Source organism: Echiichthys vipera (genome assembly GCF_963691815.1).
Source record: "Echiichthys vipera genome assembly, chromosome: 17".
NCBI lineage: Eukaryota > Metazoa > Chordata > Actinopteri > Perciformes > Trachinidae > Echiichthys > Echiichthys vipera.
In genome coordinates, this window is record NC_139842.1 from 12,008,626 (window position 1) to 12,029,049 (window position 20,424).

Below are 20,424 nucleotides of genomic sequence, written 5' to 3' on the forward strand. Positions count from 1 at the left end.
TTCAATGTGTGGGATGGTCAGCAACGGATGGAGGGACATGTCCCTTGGTTCATTCCTCATTTAAAAAACAGAAAATGTTAGTTTCTTGTTAACTTACATAAAGTACTTATAGCGGATCTCGTAACCTTAACAGATAATAGGTGGACGTGCATTTCATGTGTTTAGTCAAAAATTGAAAACTTAGTCGTGTTAAATGTGCGCTGACATTGAAGCGAAATATTCCCACAGCACTTGAAGGCAGACTTCAGCTACGTCACTTTGAATGAAAAAGAAGCGCTCAGCTGTTACAGTCCAGGCAGAGGGGAGGCGTGCAGTCTGTCAGGAGCTCCTCCAGCAGAGACAGCATCTCTTGTCAAGCGCTGTGACGAGACAAGGATCTCAGAAATCGGTCGGGACGACACGAAGTTGTGGCTGCGTAGTTTTTTTTCGTTTCCCCCGTTATGGCTGACCATCTTTTACATTATAATGACTCAGCTGGGGTTGGGAACCGATTCGCCCGGAAAGGTGCTTTGCGGCAGAAAAATGTGCATGAAGTGAAAAACCACAAATTTACTGCGAGGTTTTTCAAGCAGCCGACTTTCTGCAGCCATTGTACAGACTTCATATGGTAAGCAACCCTAATGCACTTGTTTTCAGCCTGTCACTCACTTTTGAGTGGCAGGTTTTCATGGGCATGATAACTTAGAAGTTCTTGTTCTTAAGTTTGTTCACATTAATAGCCCGTGTTTGTCATTTCCTTTAGTGTGCACTCTGAAGCACCTTCAGGTTATTTTTGGACATTAAGAGAAGAAAGACTTTGTAAATAAAGAGTTAAATACAGCTGCCATCATTGTTTGACACTTGTGTTTATTCTTGCAGGGGATTTGGGAAACAAGGATTTCAATGTCAAGGTAAACTACTTGCATGTGTATATTTGTGCATTTTTCAAAGTCATAAAGATACTAGTATAGCCTATCAACATTTGTCTCAAGGGACACAAGCCCAGCTCACATGGCAGAGACTAAAGCTCTGTGCTGCATCTCACTGAATGTCTGTTCATTAAGCAGTTTGCCATCCCATTCAGTTGTTTTAAGTGTCTGGTTTTAAATCTGGTGAAAATTAAATTTAAGCATTTGCAAGTAAGTTTTAAGGGGTTCCATGAGAGAAATTTATTTATGGAGTGTGCAGAATTAATGGAAGTTACACAGCAAATATATACACACAAAATATTGCATTTCTTCAGGGGGCACATCATTCTGCAAGCAAGAAAGCAGAGGTTAATAGGCCATTTGGATTGGTTAGACATGTTAAAATATAAATATTTACCTGCAATCGACACACAATCTCCATGTTGATTACGATTTGGTTCTGGAAGACAAACTTCATGCATTAGGTATCATTTCAAGCATGTATCAAGAGACTTATTTCAAACATGTATTTAGAGAATTAAGTTTGTACCTTTGACGGGCTTTTACACCTTTTGGGGCAGCTGGTTGGCCCTTGACACCCTTTAAGCCTACAGGCTTTCGAGGGGAAAGTTTTGGCAAATACGGTGACTTGTTGAATTGGAACCGGGCTCGCTTGTAGCCACTTCTGGACTGGACAATATAAGTTGGCCGGCGTGGGAGGGGACGCATTGGTCGACGGAGTCTCTTTGAGACCTTAACTTTTTGGGTGCTGACTACTGGCTTCTGTGGAAACCAAGAGATCTTCTCATGGGATTTGAAGTCCATTTGACCAACTGCTGGACTACTGGAGTCAGAGTTGTCAGCCACACGGTAACCAACGCTAAATGGCTGAGACCAAAATTTAGGAGACTCAGATTTGGACAGGACAGGCTTATGGTTTGAACCAACATAGAGAGTAGAGCCACCAGCTGGAGAGGCAGGCATACTGTTTGAAGAAGCAACACCAAGCGATGACTGAGGGTGGACAGGGCCTGGCTTACTCAGTGGGTTGTTGGGGTTTAAGGGAAACAAGAGTGGTTTGTTAAAGCTTTCCAACCTCCAGTCTCTGTTCCTACTGTTCACAAGTCTGTCTACCGCAGGAACACTAGGTCTGTTAGGCAGGTTTCGTCGAGATGGTAACAGATTTAGGTCACCGTAGTGTGCCTGTACAGGGCCTGTCAGTTTGTTATTTGAAGCCTGCCAGTTATTCTGATAAGAGGTCAACACTTCATCTCCTAGATTATGGATGTCAGCCTTATATGGATATCCATACCCTGTAAAATGAACAATTAAGGTGAAACAACAGATTCATGAGGACTAATGTGAAAATTAAAGAGTCATTACCTTTTATAGTTTGTAAACCAGCACTGCAGTCAAACATCAAAAACCCAATCCAGGAAAACCTGCAAAAGAGGCCAATAAAGAACAAAAAAAGTATAATGAGTAAGAGCTCTTTTAAAAGGTAAATAAAACAAGTAAAGTGCAAAGACATGCTTAAAATCAATAAACTCTACCACAAAAGGAGCCCAAGAGCCATGGCTGTTAACTGAAAAGCAGCACCCTGTACTTCTCAGAAGCTATGGTTTGAGACTGGGACTAACTGGACTTGAGCGTAACCTCCAACCTAAGCAAAGATCCCCCTGTGTCTCCTATATATTCTCTTCCTCCTTAACAAAGCCCATTAGCAACAGCTGCTCACAGAGCGATTAGTGGCCAAATTGTAAACAGGTGTGTCATCTGGACCTGTGTGAAAGTCATCCTGGTAAACTCAGTTGTGTGTTATACTGGAATGTTTTCTGATTTTGCTTACTTGAAGAACTCTGAACATCTTTCTTTGATTTGACCTAGACTTTTGTAACTGTCAAAAGGCTATTAGACTTTCACTTAATGCTTCTACTGGGAGTCAAGGTGACACACATGCCCTGAAATCCACACCCTTTTACCACCATCTTTGCTAGTGTAACATTTCCCTGTAGACATCTGATACCGTGACGGCCAAGGAAAGGGCTTGGAGTAAAGGAGACTATGATAAAAACACTATGAAGAGTTATAATGGGGTGAAGTCAAATTAAGGTTAGATCACCAGTAGGGCGCTTGTACTCAAAATGGAAACACAAAAATGAATTAAAGTAAAATAAATAATGAAATATTGGCTTATGGAAATAATATGTATAATGTCTAATTAAACTTGCATCCAGATTGTTCTCTATTTGCATTATGTGCAAGTATATAAAGAAATGCATGGCACAGAAATATATTTCTCTATAATGTAGATCTGCTATTGAGCTTAAAGCATAACCTACCAAGAATTAAAATAAGGCTTGATCATCAGCTTCTATGCATTGAGAAGGTGGAAACCTCAAGCTTATACTGTGTGGAATGACTAGAAGGAGAATGAAAGAATATTGTGTTGTCTGATTAATCCTGGTGCTGACTGCGTAGGGACAATAGACCCATTGTGCATCCATCTCGCTCTCACTAACCTGTCTTTGCACCAAATTTACGGGCATTTATGTGTTGTTCTACAGGGCCATGTAACAGAGTGATGCTGCAATGAAAAGATCTGTTGTTTTAGTTAACTCTCCACCGAAACTGCGCCTATCCTTTCATTTCACAAATTTAGACTTTGACTTTAGTTTTGATCCAACTGCTTGTCAGACTTTAGAAATCCATCAGGTTCTTAGTTCACAGTAAGCCTGGGGGCAGGGTGGCTAACGTTTTAGGCTTAAAATAGTTTAAAATGTGTAGCCATATGTCTATTTCAGATTCCTCATGTGTACAGAGGGTCTGAACTGTCTGACAGGGGAGCTTGACCATGAACGCATCATGGAAGTAGGCTGACAGATGCATGTTCTTGGATGTAGACAGGATGTTGGATGTTTTCGAATAAGGATGCATTACATTCTGAGAACCATATATTGGGATAATCCCTGGAGGCCTTGATTTACAGATTTCTCTTCATAGGCTGAATGCGTTATGGCTAACACTAAAACAATAACTAACACAATGGTAGCACTAAGATGGTTAATGAATGTTTTAAGCTTGAATATTTATTGTAAGACTAAGTTAAGACATGTATTTTGCATTCCTTCTGTGAATGCAAACCTAGCTTGCAATTCATGCATAAAGCTGAAGAACTGAACTGAACGAATGTAAGAACTGCTTTCGTTGAGGAAAGGATTTGGCAGAAGTCAAATACTTCATATGGTCGTTCAGAGATTGTCATATCTGTGCTGCTAAAAGTGAGTGTTGCACATGTAAGGTACTGCTCACCAGCAGAACATTTGGGCTTTGAGGCTTATTAGAAAGGTGAGAAAGCGTGGCTCCTGTAATCATTCATCTGTATCCATTTTCGTGCATGCTCTGTTTTCTTAGGCGTGGGCAGATTAAAGGCTGTCTAGAGCCTCCTGCTGTGCATTGAAAAGACAGATAGCAGCTTTTTTGTTTATTCTCCAGTGATCACCCACCTCCACCACACAGCAGCGAGCAGCCGAGTGCAATCTAAAGTAGTGCCACGGCAGTTGAAATGTCTTTATTACTAAAGGAGTTCGGTGTGGGCGGAGGGCCCCTGCTGCTTCCAGGTTGGTAACTGGTGTCCCATTTTATTGTTAAAGGTAACAAAGGTGATGTGTGGTTCTCTGTGATTAGGTATGTAGGACGCATGTTACAGAGTTACAGATGAATGCATCACATGTGTAATGCCTTTTTGTTCAGCAGCCTGACATTTACTGACATTTTCTTTGAGTTGTTGAACATTCGCTAAAAACCTATTTTATTTTCAGTCACCGTAGGGACTCTACAAGATGTGACTCACCACAATATAATAAAAACTTTTCAATAATTCCAATTTACAATTCACAGTGCAGTACATTGGTAAGTGCATTTAATACACTTTTTAGAGAAGTGCGTGGTTCTCTCTTTGGCTGTAACATGGTCCACTGTGGGGAATCTGCAACAGCGATACATCCTGTCATATGGACATGCTGAGTTACATCCTATAGATCCAATACAATGATGCACTCAACTTGGATGAGGCTACCCCTCTCATTTCTCTCTTACGCTGTGCATCCTGTATTTTTTCTAACCCACTCATTTTCATTGTGTTGGTTGTGTTTTTTTTAATTATGACTCATATGTTTATTATGACAAATAAAGAAAAACATGTAAAATATGGACACTGTTTCTTATACTGTATATTTAATTTTAAACGATCCATATTTTAAAAGTGATATTTCTATGTCTTTTTTTGGTTAGAAGGCAGGTGCTATTTAAATACGGAAAGTGTCAAAGTGAAAATGAAATGCACATAGCCCTGTATTCAGAAATTGTGCCTTGAAACAAACCGTCTGGACTTAAATATGGTTTTGGTGTCACAACAATACTATCAGATTAGGTAGAAAATGCTTCTACAATTCTGTTATAGTCTGCAATGAAAGTGCAGAGATACTGAGAGCGAAACTCTAACCAAACAGAGCAGATTGGAGTTTTTACGGAAAATAATATAATAATATTGGACCTTTTAAATATTAGACGATTAAAATCATAAACCCTATTAACTTCCACTTTTTGTGAAGAATTCAAACTCCAAGAGGATTGACATGAACATTTTATAATTAGATTTCAATTTAGACGTAGGGATTTGCCTTTCGCTACTGCAGAATGGACAACAATGGACAACAAATGTATGGAAAACATAATTTGCACCCACTGAATAAAACTAATGTAATTGGCAGCATATATTATGACAAAGAGGTTTTAGGTTAACAGAGGTCTCAATTTTTCCCCAAAATTGCAATGAGAATTATTCATAATGGAACTCCTGACCGCAAATGGACACCTGACCGCAAATACATCGTCTTGTTAGGAAACCCCCGGAGGATTTGATGAGTGTATTCACTGAGATCCAATGATGCAGAAATAAATTATAAGGTGCTATGTTGCATTTACGCACAGCAGACAGATGGATAGGCGTTCTCCATGTGTCAAATTTGCAAGTTCTATTTTAATTCAGTTTTGGACTTGAGAAAGTATGACACATGAACAAAAGCTGAATCATACCAAAATATGACCCAAACATGACAGAAAAATTATGTTTTGATTAGATACATTTCAGGTCTGTCTTACTAATTATTTATTCTAAAAGGAAAACTATTCCTGCCACACATGTCACAGAACCAGTGGTGTGAGAGTGAGTGAGTATGTTTCAGCATTGGATCACTTGTCACTGTGTTGAATGCTCTGCTTTCCCCGCCCCGGCTTCCTCTTCTCCTAAGCCTTTGAGATTGAGCGTCTGTGGAAATGACTGTGCCATCTGGAGAGTTGAGAAGCCATTGCTGGAAGGAGAGCACTGCGTCTGGACTCAAGAAAGGCGAGAGGTGGAGGGGAAGGCGGTTGGAAGTGGAAGAAGAGGAAGATGTAACAATGTATAAAGTGTGGAAAGAAGCTGAGGAGGAGGCAAAGTGAACTTGTACGTACAAGACTAAACAAACAGATTTGCAATTGCATGGGTGGAAGTGTGAGGGTGCGAGAGATGATGAAGTCAAAGAGGCCTTTTACACATTCTGGCTCCTTGTTGCAGACTTTTGGCAGAGATAAAGCTAACAGTGTGACTACTCGGAGCAGATGAAAGACAGCAGAGTGAAAACAGAGGTGGGTATTATGTCTTAGTGATGACAGAATAGGTTGTAAACTGTGGCCAAGTTACATCTGAGAAATAAAATCACAAATTGTCGGTATGCTGAAGTTATTGGATCAAATTGACCTAAACCATGGATATATTATAAGACCAGGATAGGGCACCACTGCTCAGCCTTGCAAACAATTTGTTTCCTGTGGTCAGTCGTCGTACTGCAACAAAAAATCCCCCTGCGGCCCAAGAAGCATTTTCTTCATAGGCCACCAACATCTGTAACACTGTTGCCAGGACACCTCCACCTGCAGACAAGGTCTACTATGACTTTTTCTATTGTGAATATTAAACCAATGCACTGTCTCTGAGCCCAGAAAGGTAATTTAAAAATATGTGACGTTATCCCAATGTAAAGTCTATGAGCAAGAATTTGAGGGTGGGCCAACAGGAGAAACACTATTACGCATATTCGGTGGGCGGCAAATCACAGAAGTAAAGAAGAAGTAAACCTGGAAGCCTAGAAAAATTTTGGACATATGCGCCAGTCGAGCAATTCTCATTGGTATTAATAGGGTGCCATTTTCGGTCCGGCACCGTGATCTAATAATACTTCAATGACTTAACCTGCAATTTTTTTTTTTTTTTTGGCCACTTAGGGTCAGCGGAAACAAGTTGTGTATTGACATATTGTCACCTTGAAGGCGATATAGTGAACTTGATGGCAAACAGTTGCTTAATTACACAACCAGCGGTTACTCAGCAACATTGGAACTCATATGGAGTCATGTTTCTGGCCACCTTGCGAATGTTAGTACAATATTCACTTTCCTTTAGCTCTGGTTTTGGTCTCTGCCAACTCTTAAGAGAAATATCTTCTCTGTAGCTGCTAAATGCTCACAAGCTGGTTGCTTATATACTATAGACTGTATTAAAGGTGGACGTCATCTCAGTGAACGACACGTCATCCATAGGTTTCTAAAGAGCCATTGTGAAGCTAAGTGTGGGTTGCTCTGTCAGCATCTTGGCAGTGCCTGACTCCACCTGCTCACATCTAATCCAAAAAAAAGGCAAAGAGATAGAGGGTGGTTGGAGCTGCGGAGGGCGGAATTAAGCCTGGTTGCTGGGCTAGCCACCTGTGAGGGCACCTACCTGTCACTCAAAGTGTCAATGCCCTTAATTATGCAGAAAAAAAAACACTTCTGTATAGTCGTGGACAGCGAAAGATGGAGACCAAAACCGTTTTTTGTAGGCCCTACTTGGCTGTAAAAATGTTTATTTCTGCTTTAAAGTTGGGCATTTCAACATGGGGGTTTATGGGGATTGACTCGCGTTGAGCTGGTGTCAAGTGGCCACTTAGGAACTGAAGTTTTTGGAACTTCCATATTGGCTTCATTTTTTAGCCTTATAGCCCCAGAGGTTGGTTGGAGCTTGGTCGCTAACTGTGTCTGTCTGCTGTTTGGTTCTGAGTAGGTTGTGTACAGTGGACTTTTTATAGTTGTTTTTGTTTTTTCTTTAACACAAAACAGTTGTGAGACTGAACAGTAAAGTTGTGAGCTGAAAATTACTCTAGAGCTCTGTGAAGCTACAGGGAGCTGCAGATTCAAGTGATAATTCTCTGCATGTCCATCACTATGAGCAATCCCTCTCTTATTGTTTTCATGTTGTCATTTGATATTGTTAATGTAAAAATATTGATTATACTGTAGATGCTTAAGAATCATTGAAATGCAAGTTAAAGGCTTTAGCTTCTGTAATATGATGTTTTTCTGAGTAAAACAGAATATGTGAGCAGGGTTTGATTAGAACGATTCAAATCAGATTGTTCCGATTTGGTTGGGTCTGGCTAAGTGAATATCACATCCTACTAGTTGCCCAAAATAACACTTGAGCTCTTAGTTTAAGATGAGTTATCATACATGTTTTAATGGTTTGCAGGGAGAGAGAAGGATGTTGACATTAAAACGGTGAAATATGTTTTTTGGCTTGTATTTTATCACAGAAAAGGTTAATTTAAGTCATTGACATGGCATGGAAGAAAATGTTACATATTGTTCTCAAAAGAAGGCGTTAATCATCCTCGTGTTGTATTCCGTTCTTCTTAAGTCCGCTCTTTGCTTCCATGGTGACACCTCCATAACTGTAACCAGCCTACTAATTTGTTGTTGTGTTCGAAATATATTTGCATACCTAATGCAGCCAACATGCCTACTCTCATTTGCAACCCAGTGACTATTTACTTCTCCTCAAGTGATAATGAGGAGATCTTTATCATGCGCACAGATGAGGGTGTTGAGTGTAGGCTGCTTCACCACTCTCTGGGACATTTGTTACCCCCGTGGGCGACATCATGTATGTGTCAGTAAGCGTGATGACGGCTGACACATGCCTCCAAATAGATGGTCGCTGAGCCCTAATGGCAGTGTAGGTGTAGAGCCAATCACATCGTCTGCTCAGAATGGGGCAGTGGCCCTCATTAACCAATCAAGGGACAGAAGTGTGGGGGTGTTGGAACATGAGAGTGAGAGCTACGCAACTCGTCTTGGGGAGCCCCAAACAATAAACATCTTACTCAACGGTAGGCTGGAACACAGCACTGCTCCTCTCAAGTGATGCTGTTTGCATGTTAAGATGTCCTGGATATGTTTAATTAAATCTTACAAAATCTTACTCAGTTTTTTTTTTAGGAAAGAGCATGATGTAGAGAATCCATTAGTTAACAGCATAGCTCATTATTTATTTAATGACTGTAAAAACTGCGCCTTTAAACGATCCGTCAGGACTTCTAAACAGTTATGATGTCGCTACTCTACTGTATACTATACATAGGTAGAAAGTAGGGATGGGCATGAGTGATTGATTTCTCAAGTAGTCCCCGTTTTAAAACTCGATACAGCACTCAAGTCTGCTCTGGGAGGGCTAGTTCGAAAATATTGGTGTCCAAGAGCTAGAAGCTTGTTTCAGCAAGCCATGCATTCATCCTCAGCAAAATCCACGAGGTGTCACCATGGAAGCAAAAGAGTGGGTTTTGTAAAAAAAACTAATGAAATATTAATTAATTAACTACTCATGCCCATCCCTAGTCTCTAAAACGCATTTCAGACAGAGCGTGAATACAGGTATATTCAGACAGACAGTATGAGAAAAAAACATGGTTTTTGAACATTAAGCATGTAAACATGTTCTAGTAGAACCCAAAATATATGAACCTAAAAATTTGCATTATATGTCCCTTTTTTTCCAAATTGTTTAATTGATTTTTGCAGACCAGAACACGGAAACAGGTAAAACACATTAACAATACATCTGCTTTAAGGTGAAAAAAGAAGAAAAACACAGACAAAAACAGAAAAACCCAAACATGAATCCCGCTAACCCTCCCAACAACCCATGTCAGACACGGTCACAATAAAATTTTTTTTAAAAAAAACAAGTAACCGAATAACATGTAACATAAGTAGATAAAGTAAGATAAAGTAAAAAATAAAATAAAACCACACACTAAAACTAATAGCAAAAATAATTATAATATGTCCCTTTTAAAGTTGTTTGTTATAAACTTTACTCTCTTCCCATTACAGTAGTTAATCTAAAAGCAAAATATTTTTTTTAGATTTTACAGCCGGCATATTGATCAGCAGCAGGAAGAAGAAGAAAGTCAAATTCTAAATCAGGCCATTTCCTCAACAAATAACACCTGTATTGTATTTTGAATTAGACGTAGTACAGTAAGCGCGAAACATCTGAGAGTTTTCACATCGAAACGAGGGGACTGAAATTCCTAAAATAATTATCAGCTAGCCTGATCCTACAGCAATCCTTTGCGTTTCACTTTTATTTTGGATATCTCTTGAAAGTCATCAAGCTTAGCATTGAGTCTAAGAAGTATCTCATTAAAATAGTCTTGATGAATGTGGAGAAATCACTGAAACATTCTTTGATATATCGATTATGTTAGACCTTTTCCCAGCTGAACGACATTAATTACACCAAGAGTGGAAGCTTAGCTGGCGGGATAATTATGTGTAATTCTGCTGCTGCTTGTCTGTGCTCCACTTTCAAAATGTCCTTTTAACTATCAAGTGTTGCCCCCTCCCCTTCTGTCTCCTCTTCCCTTTCTCTCCTCACCCAACACTACTGTAGCAACAAAGTGTGTCGTTTCCATTTTGTTATGTTAACAGCTCTTCTGATGTGTGTTTTACAGTATCAGATCTCCTCCACTAGCGAGTACAGAGCCTTGGTCTTGTTATGTGCATCACGCCCGCACGGCTTGTAGGCCTCCTGTGTATTCAACTTATAGAAATTACAAATATACAAAACCACGCGCATACTTTCCAGTATGGATTGAAATACCGAGTCTATTTTCTCGGCTCATCTGTGTGCCTCAAAGGCCACAGAAGTCACACACTGTCAAGAAGTATCGGCTCGTGCTCTTCTTTGTCTGCATTGGAGTCTTGTCAAGTTGAATTGTAAAACCTTAAAAGCCTGTGCCCAGAATCGTTTTTGATCTGTGTGCCAGTTAGCACCCCCTGAAGACAGAGCGACACAAGACCTTCCTGTGTGTCAACATAAGGGGATTGTCACAGTCTGGGTGCTAGACAAAGAGGTCTCATTTAAATCTCCTCACTGTAAAGAAGGGAGGAGGATGAGAGAGGATTGGGAAATGGATGACGGTGGTGGGAAATAGAGAAGAGTTGTTGAGCCTTGGATTCAGAGGTACATTGTGTTAAGGCAAGTAGCTGTATACTGCCCAGTACCAGTGGCTTCCCTAAATGCTGTAAATAACCATTGTCTTGTTTTGTAGATGCATTTTTGATCAAGTATTGCTGGGACGAATTGTTTCCCGTCACTGCGTCACAATAAAAGAAATTTTCACTTTGGATTATGAAGCAATTTCAAATAGCTATGACATGGCTGTAGGAGAGTGAAAGTAAACTTTAAAGCCTCATATCAATGGGTGAAATTAAAAACAGTAATTACATACATGCCATGTTTCCCATGAATGCATCCTGCGTAAATAGACAATGACGGGATCCGCCACAAACAATGAAAATAGAGAGGTAATCACAGAATGTGAATGCACTGAATGGTTATTGCAGAAAAAAATACAGACCATAGATAAATTTGTATTTTATGATGATGTTAACATAATTTTAACAGCACAAAGAAATATTTGCTGGTATTTGCTTTTTTAAACATTATTTTCAAAAATGTGGTGGTTTTTGGTGATCTCTTTGATATTTTAAGCTGATTTTGGTAACGTTTTGCTGTCACAAGGGTATGTAGCCTTCAGATGTGTGCTATTATTTTTTTTAAATGTTGCAATGTCTAAAGTCCCTGTCTGACTGACATGAGTATAGTTTGTAGCCAAGACCCTGCAATACAACATTTTACAATACAATATTACTTGCACTTTGCTAATGTCTTTATTTCAGGTGACCTCTTATAAAACAATTCCTATTAGCAAGTTCTCTATATCTCTTCCCTGATATTTGATAGTTACTGTAAACTCTTGTCAGCACGGTGTGCCAAGGTTACCATGGTAACAGCACTGGGCCCTCACTGTCAAATGTCTGCCAGTTACCCCAAGAGAGCGCTACTCTTTAAAAAACAAAACAAAGCACAACACAACACGGGAGCTTGGCATCACCTCCTCAGCTACCATTTTGTAAGAATAAGCCTCAATAGCTGTGAGAACGCATTTGTGAGCCCGTCTCAGTGGAACGTTTGCGATCTTTTAAGCGGTATAAGTCAAATGAATGAAGGTATGAAATCCAAAACCAGTAGCACTTTGAAATCGCACCCTGGAGCACAAAAACAAGGAGCAGACCATTTAGTAGCCAATTCACGACAGGTTCTACCCCCATTCTGCGTGCAGCAGTGACCGCCACAAGTGCAATATTTTCATGTAACAGACTGTCTCAGCAGATCATGTCACAATGTCTTGCTTGCATAACACAATGTCATCTGGTGACATTAAAAAGGGGTCTTTTTGGAATCTCTGCAGCCTTACTCAGCTGAGAGTGGGTAGTTAATTGTCAGGGAGCTGCCTGTGTGTTTTTGCTGAGACACAATGCAGTGTAATAGGATGACACATGCTGTTCCCTTATAATCTCTGTTTTAACAAACAAAGGCAAAAGAGCAGTTGGAAAGGGCTCGGAGAAAGGAGAGGTAACGATGGAAATACTGTGTGATGCTATCCTCAAAAAAACGTATGTGCATGCATTTGTTTTGCTGTGTGCATAAACAATAATACAGAGCAACAGGAGCACTCGTAGCACTATGATTTAATCTGTGTTATTTCCAAATATGCCACCAAAGAAGAGACAGTGGAGATTTGTAACAAGATGTTACAACCAGATGGCTGAGTGATTCCACTTTGTACCACACTGTTGGTTTATGACTTCCCAGTATACTGCCCTACAAAGTGCAGTAACTTCAAAAACACTAATAACATGATTTCTGCAAAATGTTTGGCCTGAAAGTATGGATGTTAGGATTGATTTGGATACAAATTATGAATGGCAAACTAATGAGCCATAATCTATCATCAATGTACCAAATATGAATGTGTTGGGACAGTAAAAAAAAAAAAATTTAAAGCAAAATTTACTTACTACACAGGGAAGTATAGTGTCAGGTTTTTTTTTGCATTGTGTATTGCTTTGGATATATTGGTGAAGGTGAAACCTTACATTCTGCCTTTGCGTTTGGATTCTTCATTAATTTGGATTATAGTGAGCACATAGTTCAAAGGTTGTTTTTTTTTAATCCTGTGCTTTGTCTCAGCAGTGCTTTATGGACTTAAAGATGGCAGCATGTTGAACTGCCGTCCATTATAGTTGCACCAATTATATAATATGTTTAGTGTTACTTACTTAAAGTGAATTGATCAATAAGGCTATGTATTTGCGTGTGCAACACTCAGCTGTCTACTCTGGATGGAAAGACTCTCCCCATGGGAGTTTAGGCCAGGAGGGCTCACCTCTACACTCTGTGTCTCATCACTCCAGCTGTGCTTAAGGAATTCTGCCGTGATTATACCCACAGCTATTTTGGGAATGGTTTAAGTCAGAGGTATCAGCCTTGACCCACATAATGTGAGCACAATGTATACTCAGGAGGATTTGGAGATCGCTGTGTGTGTGTGTCTTACAGCGCATGTGTTAGAGTGGAGAGTCCTCAGGTATCTCAGGTATGATGCTTGAGGGTCCAAGGACAAAAAAGCAAAATCTGAGTCTGTTTTTTTTATTTGGTACTCCTCTCCTCTCCAGTTCAAATGATATTCAGTTTACCGTCAGATATGACCAAAAAAAGCTGAATATTTTCATGTGAGAATCTGAAATTAGTGAATATGTGACATTTCTGCTTTATAAAAAAAAAAATTCATAATTATCAAAATAGTTGACAATTCTTTTTCTGTCAACTATTCATCGACTACTGTCCTTTTTATTATTATTATCCTGTTTTAATTATTTTAAGTCAGTCAGGCGTCATTTAAATACTTGAACTGTAGCATACTTTAAAAAAAAGGACAGATAAAAGCTAACTAAAAGATACGTAATAGAGGAAGCGTACGGCTGAGATGGACACATGGGACTTTCCTATGCGCACAGTGATATTCTTGCTATCTCTGTGCAAGGGCAAAGATACAAGGAGACATGAAGAGTGAGAGAGAGGCAGAGGGTTAGAAAATGTGTGTGCCAGTTTTCTGAAGCGTGTGTTCCTTCTTCCTGCTCCTGTGGCTGTGTGTGTGTGTGTGTGTGTGTGTGTGTGTGTGTGTGTGTGTGTGTGTGTGCGGGTCACCCAGTAAGAGACCACAGTGCAGCTCTTAGTCATCCTCACACCTCGTTCCCTTTTTACCTGACTGTCCATCTGTCAACGTATTTACCACCAGGAACAGATTCCCCGCTGTAAACAAATGAAAATATGCAAATTTGTACTTAGTATACATAAGATTACAGTAAAGACTGAGCAGATAGTGTTTGGAAATGCGTGTAGTATGCTGACATTTGAAGGCTCTTAGCCAAGCTGCGAAAATGATTGTAAAAACCTAATTTTACACCTTTTATGCTGATTCTTAATCCATCCAATTTAAAAGATAATACTGCAAAAATCACAGTTTGTTGTAGGTTATTCGTAGTACCGCTTAGTCACGGGACATCTCTCGTCTCACACAATATTCGTCACGTCGGGATGCTCAACGTAGTTATGTTCCACAACACCTATGACATTATCTTACCTAATGTGTATTATCCAGCAATTCACAATAGTTATTTATGACACCAGACAGATGCCTTTATTTCATACAGGTATTTGATAGCTGATTTAAAGGTGAATTGCAGAACTCTCATTCACACATTGTAAATGCTCATATAGAAGCAGCAATTTTTGCAGACGCAGCTCCTTTTCTGTTCACATCAAGCCTCTCCGTTTTTATTACCTTTTTGTTTTTTGATACATATATACACATATATGGAGCTCCATCTGCAGTATTTTCAACTTGTGCTCTCTAATTGAAGGTGTCACTGTTGTGTCTCCTCCTCGTCTTTCCCAGCCTCCCTGCTCCGCTTGGGGCAAATATAGCAACAGGCACCACAGGGGAGAAGCAGCGCCTTGTTACCATGTTTTTTTTGGCATCTTATTTGGTAGAATGGAAGGAATTTTATCTTTTGATCTGCGTTTATCATCTCTGGGATCCCACGGATGAAATAACAAAGAGTATTGCTGCGCTGTCTGCTGTTTGTGTGTCAGAGTTGGCAACCTCCCTTTCTTAAACTCTACAGCGTCTCTGCATCATCTCATACTACAAATACAGAAACTGAGTAGTGAGTGAAAGCCAAATTACTACTTTATTTAGACTAAAACAGTCTATCTATTAGGCCCACAGCTCAACTAAATTCATTAAAACTATTATCCTCGCTGCCTTTAAGTGTAAGAAGGATGTGTGTGGGTTTGAGGGGGCTCAATCTTTTCTCACCAACTGTTTTGTTTTCATATATAAAAGCTGGCACTGTGACAATAGATCCTAATTATTTCAATTACTTAATGAAAACAGAAATATAGCCAACAAAGCATAAGAGCATAGAAATAACTTTAAGCAAGACTTTTGATTATCTAAGCGGTTCATCCTCATTATTATTAATTTATTAATATATACATGATGAATTTGTAAAATGGCGAAGGGACTGCCCAACAAATCTCCCTGCTAGTTCAGTATTCAAGCCAGAGGGGGGAATTGCTGAAGCAAGAGAGCTCCGTTACAGATCACGAGGACTGTTGCTAAAAGGTTTGAAAAAGAAGGTGAAGCTCAGTTTACGGCTTGTTGACCTTTGATCAGTCCCCTTTACCTTAATCATACCTACTATCTTCTCTATAATGACCATGTGTTTTTTTTCCTGCGTGAACATTTATTTTGTGTGAGTATTAACAGATTACGCAGATGGTGCAGAATGACCAACATATCTCTGCAGAGCAGGAATAATAAGCCATATGTCAACCACACCCCACATGGCAACACACAGCAGCACTGCTTACACTTACTCACACACTGTACACACACATATACTGGATACACTACCGCCTATTTCCATCTAGCACATTATCACCCGACACCCTCACAGGCTCTGTAATGCAAACTGAATGTCAGACAGACACAGTAGCCTTGACAAGTCAGTTCAGACTGTGTCAACAGCTCTTTTATCCACCCCGGCTGCACGGACAGAGCAGGTCTCAGACAACAGTGTGGCAGTGGAAGCTGTTGAGTGAGAAATTAGGCCTCCGTCTGTAAGAGCAGCTCTTCTCGTGGAGCCAGAGAGAGCTGGTAAGAAACACGGTGGCAGACAGGGGAGTGAGAGCAGTGGGAGTAATTGTATCTGAAAGTGAGGTTAACCACATACGTTTTCAGCGAGCCAGCTAAATCACCCCACTATAGAGAGCAGTTAAAATGACAAGAAGGGCGCGTGGCTCAAAACCACTTGTCAAGCTCTTTTTCCCCACCACTTCGGTCCAGACTGAAATGTTTCAACAATTGTTTGATGGATCAGCTGTAAGTTTTGTGCATCAGACATTCATGGTACCCAGGAGATACAGTAAATATTGCTGGCATTGGTAGCGCCCTGACTTTTCCCATAGCACCATCAGAAGGTTCAAGTTTTTACCCATTCTGCGAAATATCTCAACATCTACAAGATGGATTACCATGAAACTGGGTACATACGTTCATATTGCCCTCAAGATGAATTACTTTGATGCCCTTTTTTCAATCTAGTAGCACCATCAGGTTGAAACTAAAATGTGCTTATAACCAAAAGATTGCTAACTAAAATGGTGAACATAGTTATTATTCATCCATCCATCTTCAACCGCTTGTCCCCGTCGGGGTCAAGGGGTGGCCTGAGCCGATCCAAGCTGACATCGGGCGAGAGGCGGGGTACACCCTTGACAGGAAGCCAGTCTATCACAGGGCACGTAGAGACAAACAACCATTCACACTTACGGGCAATTTAGAGTCATCAATTAACCTAAAACGTACATGTCTTTGGACTGTGGGTGGAATCCAGAGAACCCAGAGAAAACCCACGCAGACACGGGGAGAACATGCAAACTCCACACAGAAGGGCCCCAGCCAGGATTCAAACCAGGAACCCTATTATTATACTTTCTAGATATCAGCATGTTAGCATCATCAATATGAGCATGTTTGCATGCAGCATAGTTAGCATTTAGCTCAAAGCACCACCATACACGTATGCCGTGTATAGTATATATAGTACATAAACTTAATTTTCTATTGTTGCACCCTATGTGAAAAAGACCCATGGGCAGTTGGCGGGTTCCCCCATCGAGTGCTCCAGTGTTATTCAGAAGTCTTATGCAGACTCAATACACAATGTACAATATTTCATGGATGCAAATATACTTTTCATTCATCCATTCATTGTTTATTCAGGGAAATTGGCTGAGCACAAGGCTCTTTTACAGCAATGCCCTGATAAGAGGACAGATGACACAACATCAGTAATTACATTAAGTAAAAATCTGAGGTAAAAAATAAAATAAATAACAGTACAAGACATGAGAAGAGCACAGAGCTAGATCCATCTCATTTAAAACAAAAGCACTGAGCTGAACTATCAGTTTTCTGTTATCCAGTGTAAGACATGGCCTAATTCTATTTAGTGCACCCAGTTTTATTTTGACCTTTTTTGCAAGTTCCTGTACATGAAAGACAGTCTGTCATCTAACCGAATACCTGGGTATTTATAACTAAGAACTCACTCAATAGTAGTACCATTTGAAGGACCAAATCTTATGGTCTGAAGAGATCGGCTTCCTTGATTTTGAAAAAAATATCAATTTGGTCTTGGACTCATTTAGGACGAGTTTTGAGACTTAGCAGGGATTTCTGTACGCCATCAAAGCAAATTGGAGCTTGAACACTGCTTCTTCTACAGAGGTTGCATAGGCATACTGAATTGTGTCATCTGCATAAAAGTGAGCTATACACTCCTCTAATGGGGTACAGATATCATTAATGTACAGTGTAAATAATAGTGGGCCCAAAATAGAGCCTTGTGGGCGACCATTTTTTATTTCCATGAGCAGCTGATGTTATACCTGCTACATTTAAGCATTGAGTTCTGCAGTGAAGGTGGCTCTGGAACCATTAGAGGGAAGTATTGTCAAAACCCAGGGCTAGTTTTTCCAGAAGAATATTGTGATTGACAGTGTCAAAGGCTTTTAATAATGCCATACAATAAAGGTTATTGTCAATAGCGGTTGCTATGTCACTCATAGCAACAGTTGCAGCTGTAGTGGTGCTGTGGCCAGCCCTGAAGCCAGACTGGGTGGGACAAAAAAAAAAGCATTTGTGGAGAGAAAAGAGATCAGCTATTCATTTATAACCAGACATGGGAGCTTTGATATGGGTCTGTAATTGTTGAAATCTTTTTGATTTCCTCCTTTACGTAATGGCACCACTAGGGCTGATTTCCATACCATTGGAATCTTGCCTGAGAAAAGGGAAAATTAAAAATGTGTGCCAGGGGCCGCACAGTGAGGAGGGCAGCAAGCTTTAATAGTTGAGGGTCTAATTGATCAGCTCCAATTGTGTTTTTTCATGCACTTCAAACTGCACATTGCAGAAAAAACCTCCAGCCAGGATATCGGTTTGAAGGAAAAATAATTTTTAGGCCTGCGGAAAGGATTTTCAATAGCAGAGGGACTGACATTCCCCAGCTGCGCCATAATGATCTTATCATGGCATTGATCAAATAGATAACCACTTTTAATAAAATGATTATTAAAAGCATTCCAAATTTTAAATGACTCCATTGGGTCATTTAAAACCTCTGAGTTAAGACCGATTAGTTTTGGGAGTGCAGGTGAGGAACCCCATTAATTTAGTTTATTGTTTTCCAGAATTTTGATGAATTAATTCCACAAGTAGCCAGACTGTTTACATAAAATGTTGCTTTGGCCCTCTTAATCACTTAATCTTAATCACACACTTAGTTTTGGCTCAGCTGTCGAGCTTTTATGTTTCAATTGATCCTATGTATGACACACTTTGACCAAAAATATAGATAGACTATGCATTTTATTTCTCTGCTGGCCTAATATTTGACTTTACAAGGTTTATACAGTGGAGCGTTTATTTCAATCCATCAGAAAACTGCAGGTGAAAAGGAATTTATGAGCTTATATAGCATCAAATAATTTATTGTACGACAGGATAAAAGGGATACAGCTCACAGGACTTCTTGGTCATGTTTCTTCAAAGGAGAAGATGGATATAGATTTAAATCGGGTTTATATGGCAACCTCATGCATTTTCAGTTCCCCTGACATATAGTCCTGCGTTGCACAGTAAAAGGTCATGAGTAATTTAGTGCGCCAAAGAGCAGTAGTGTTGACCCGATATATGTAGCAGGTATAGGCTGCTCTATCTACCTCTGATCCATCAGAGGCAAATGGAACAAGTTGCGAACATAACATTATTGTACCAATGTTTATGATGACATTGTGAAATTGTTAGCAAACAGTTTTTACACATCGGGCAGTTACAGAGCAACATAATTATTGATTTGGAGTTGTGTTTCTGTCTACCTGATGAATAAAAATGCAATATTCTCACTCTTTTTGCTGTGTTTTGGACTCTGACTGTGAAGCCGAGTGTTGCTGAATAATCGGGGGATGATTTCTGCAGGTTCATCACTACAAGCGACCTTTTTCACATTGTTACATTGTCAGTAGATACATTGATATTAGAAAAGCTTTAAAGTTGTGTGATTGTCAAGTGTGTCCATCTCATTGTGCATGCATGTGTGTATTGTTGAAAAGTCGAAAAGCCCTTTCAGTCATGCAGGTTGTTATTGAAACCGAACAGGAAGGAAAGTCAAATTATTTATATATATAATGTTATATATAAGAATAAGAAAGAATGGGGTGGTGTGGGAGGTAGCAGGTGCTCATTGAAACCATCTTGCAGAAAGCACAGAATGCCATTTCGCCGCAGCTGCTGCCTTTGGTTTTTTTCTCTGCCTTATTCAGCTCCAAATGGTACGAGCCATGAACCCGACAGTCTGACTAATCGCTCTACACAGGCTTGGATGCAGGCGTGTGGATTAACTAGGCCAATTAACCAAGCACAGAGACGCCTAGTGATGAGAAGAGTCATGCTCCCTTTTTCAGCCGAGTGCCATTAATCAGCAATAAAGGGGCTGAAGCAACACCACAGTATACTGACTGCTTTACAATGGCCAGGTTTTCTGGCTCAATCCTCTTGACCTCAATACAGCATGACAGTGTTTCTCTGGGGCTCCGCAGTTTTCATGCTACAAAAATACACTTCTGGATGGCTTAAGAGAG

The 20,424-nt window shown here is 39.9% G+C and overlaps 1 protein-coding gene across 1 annotated transcript in view; it reads left to right on the forward strand.

The window, feature by feature from the left end:
- Positions 1-262: 262 nt before the first annotated feature.
- The window catches only part of prkcab (protein kinase C, alpha, b), a gene marked incomplete at both ends in the record, with an annotated part of 97,303 nt that continues 77,141 nt past the window's right edge, over positions 263-20,424 (forward strand). Inside the window, 4 exon segments of the mRNA XM_083931854.1 lie at positions 263-346; positions 349-415; positions 418-607; positions 859-890. Of these exon segments, the coding sequence (XP_083787980.1) occupies positions 263-346; positions 349-415; positions 418-607; positions 859-890 (373 nt within the window).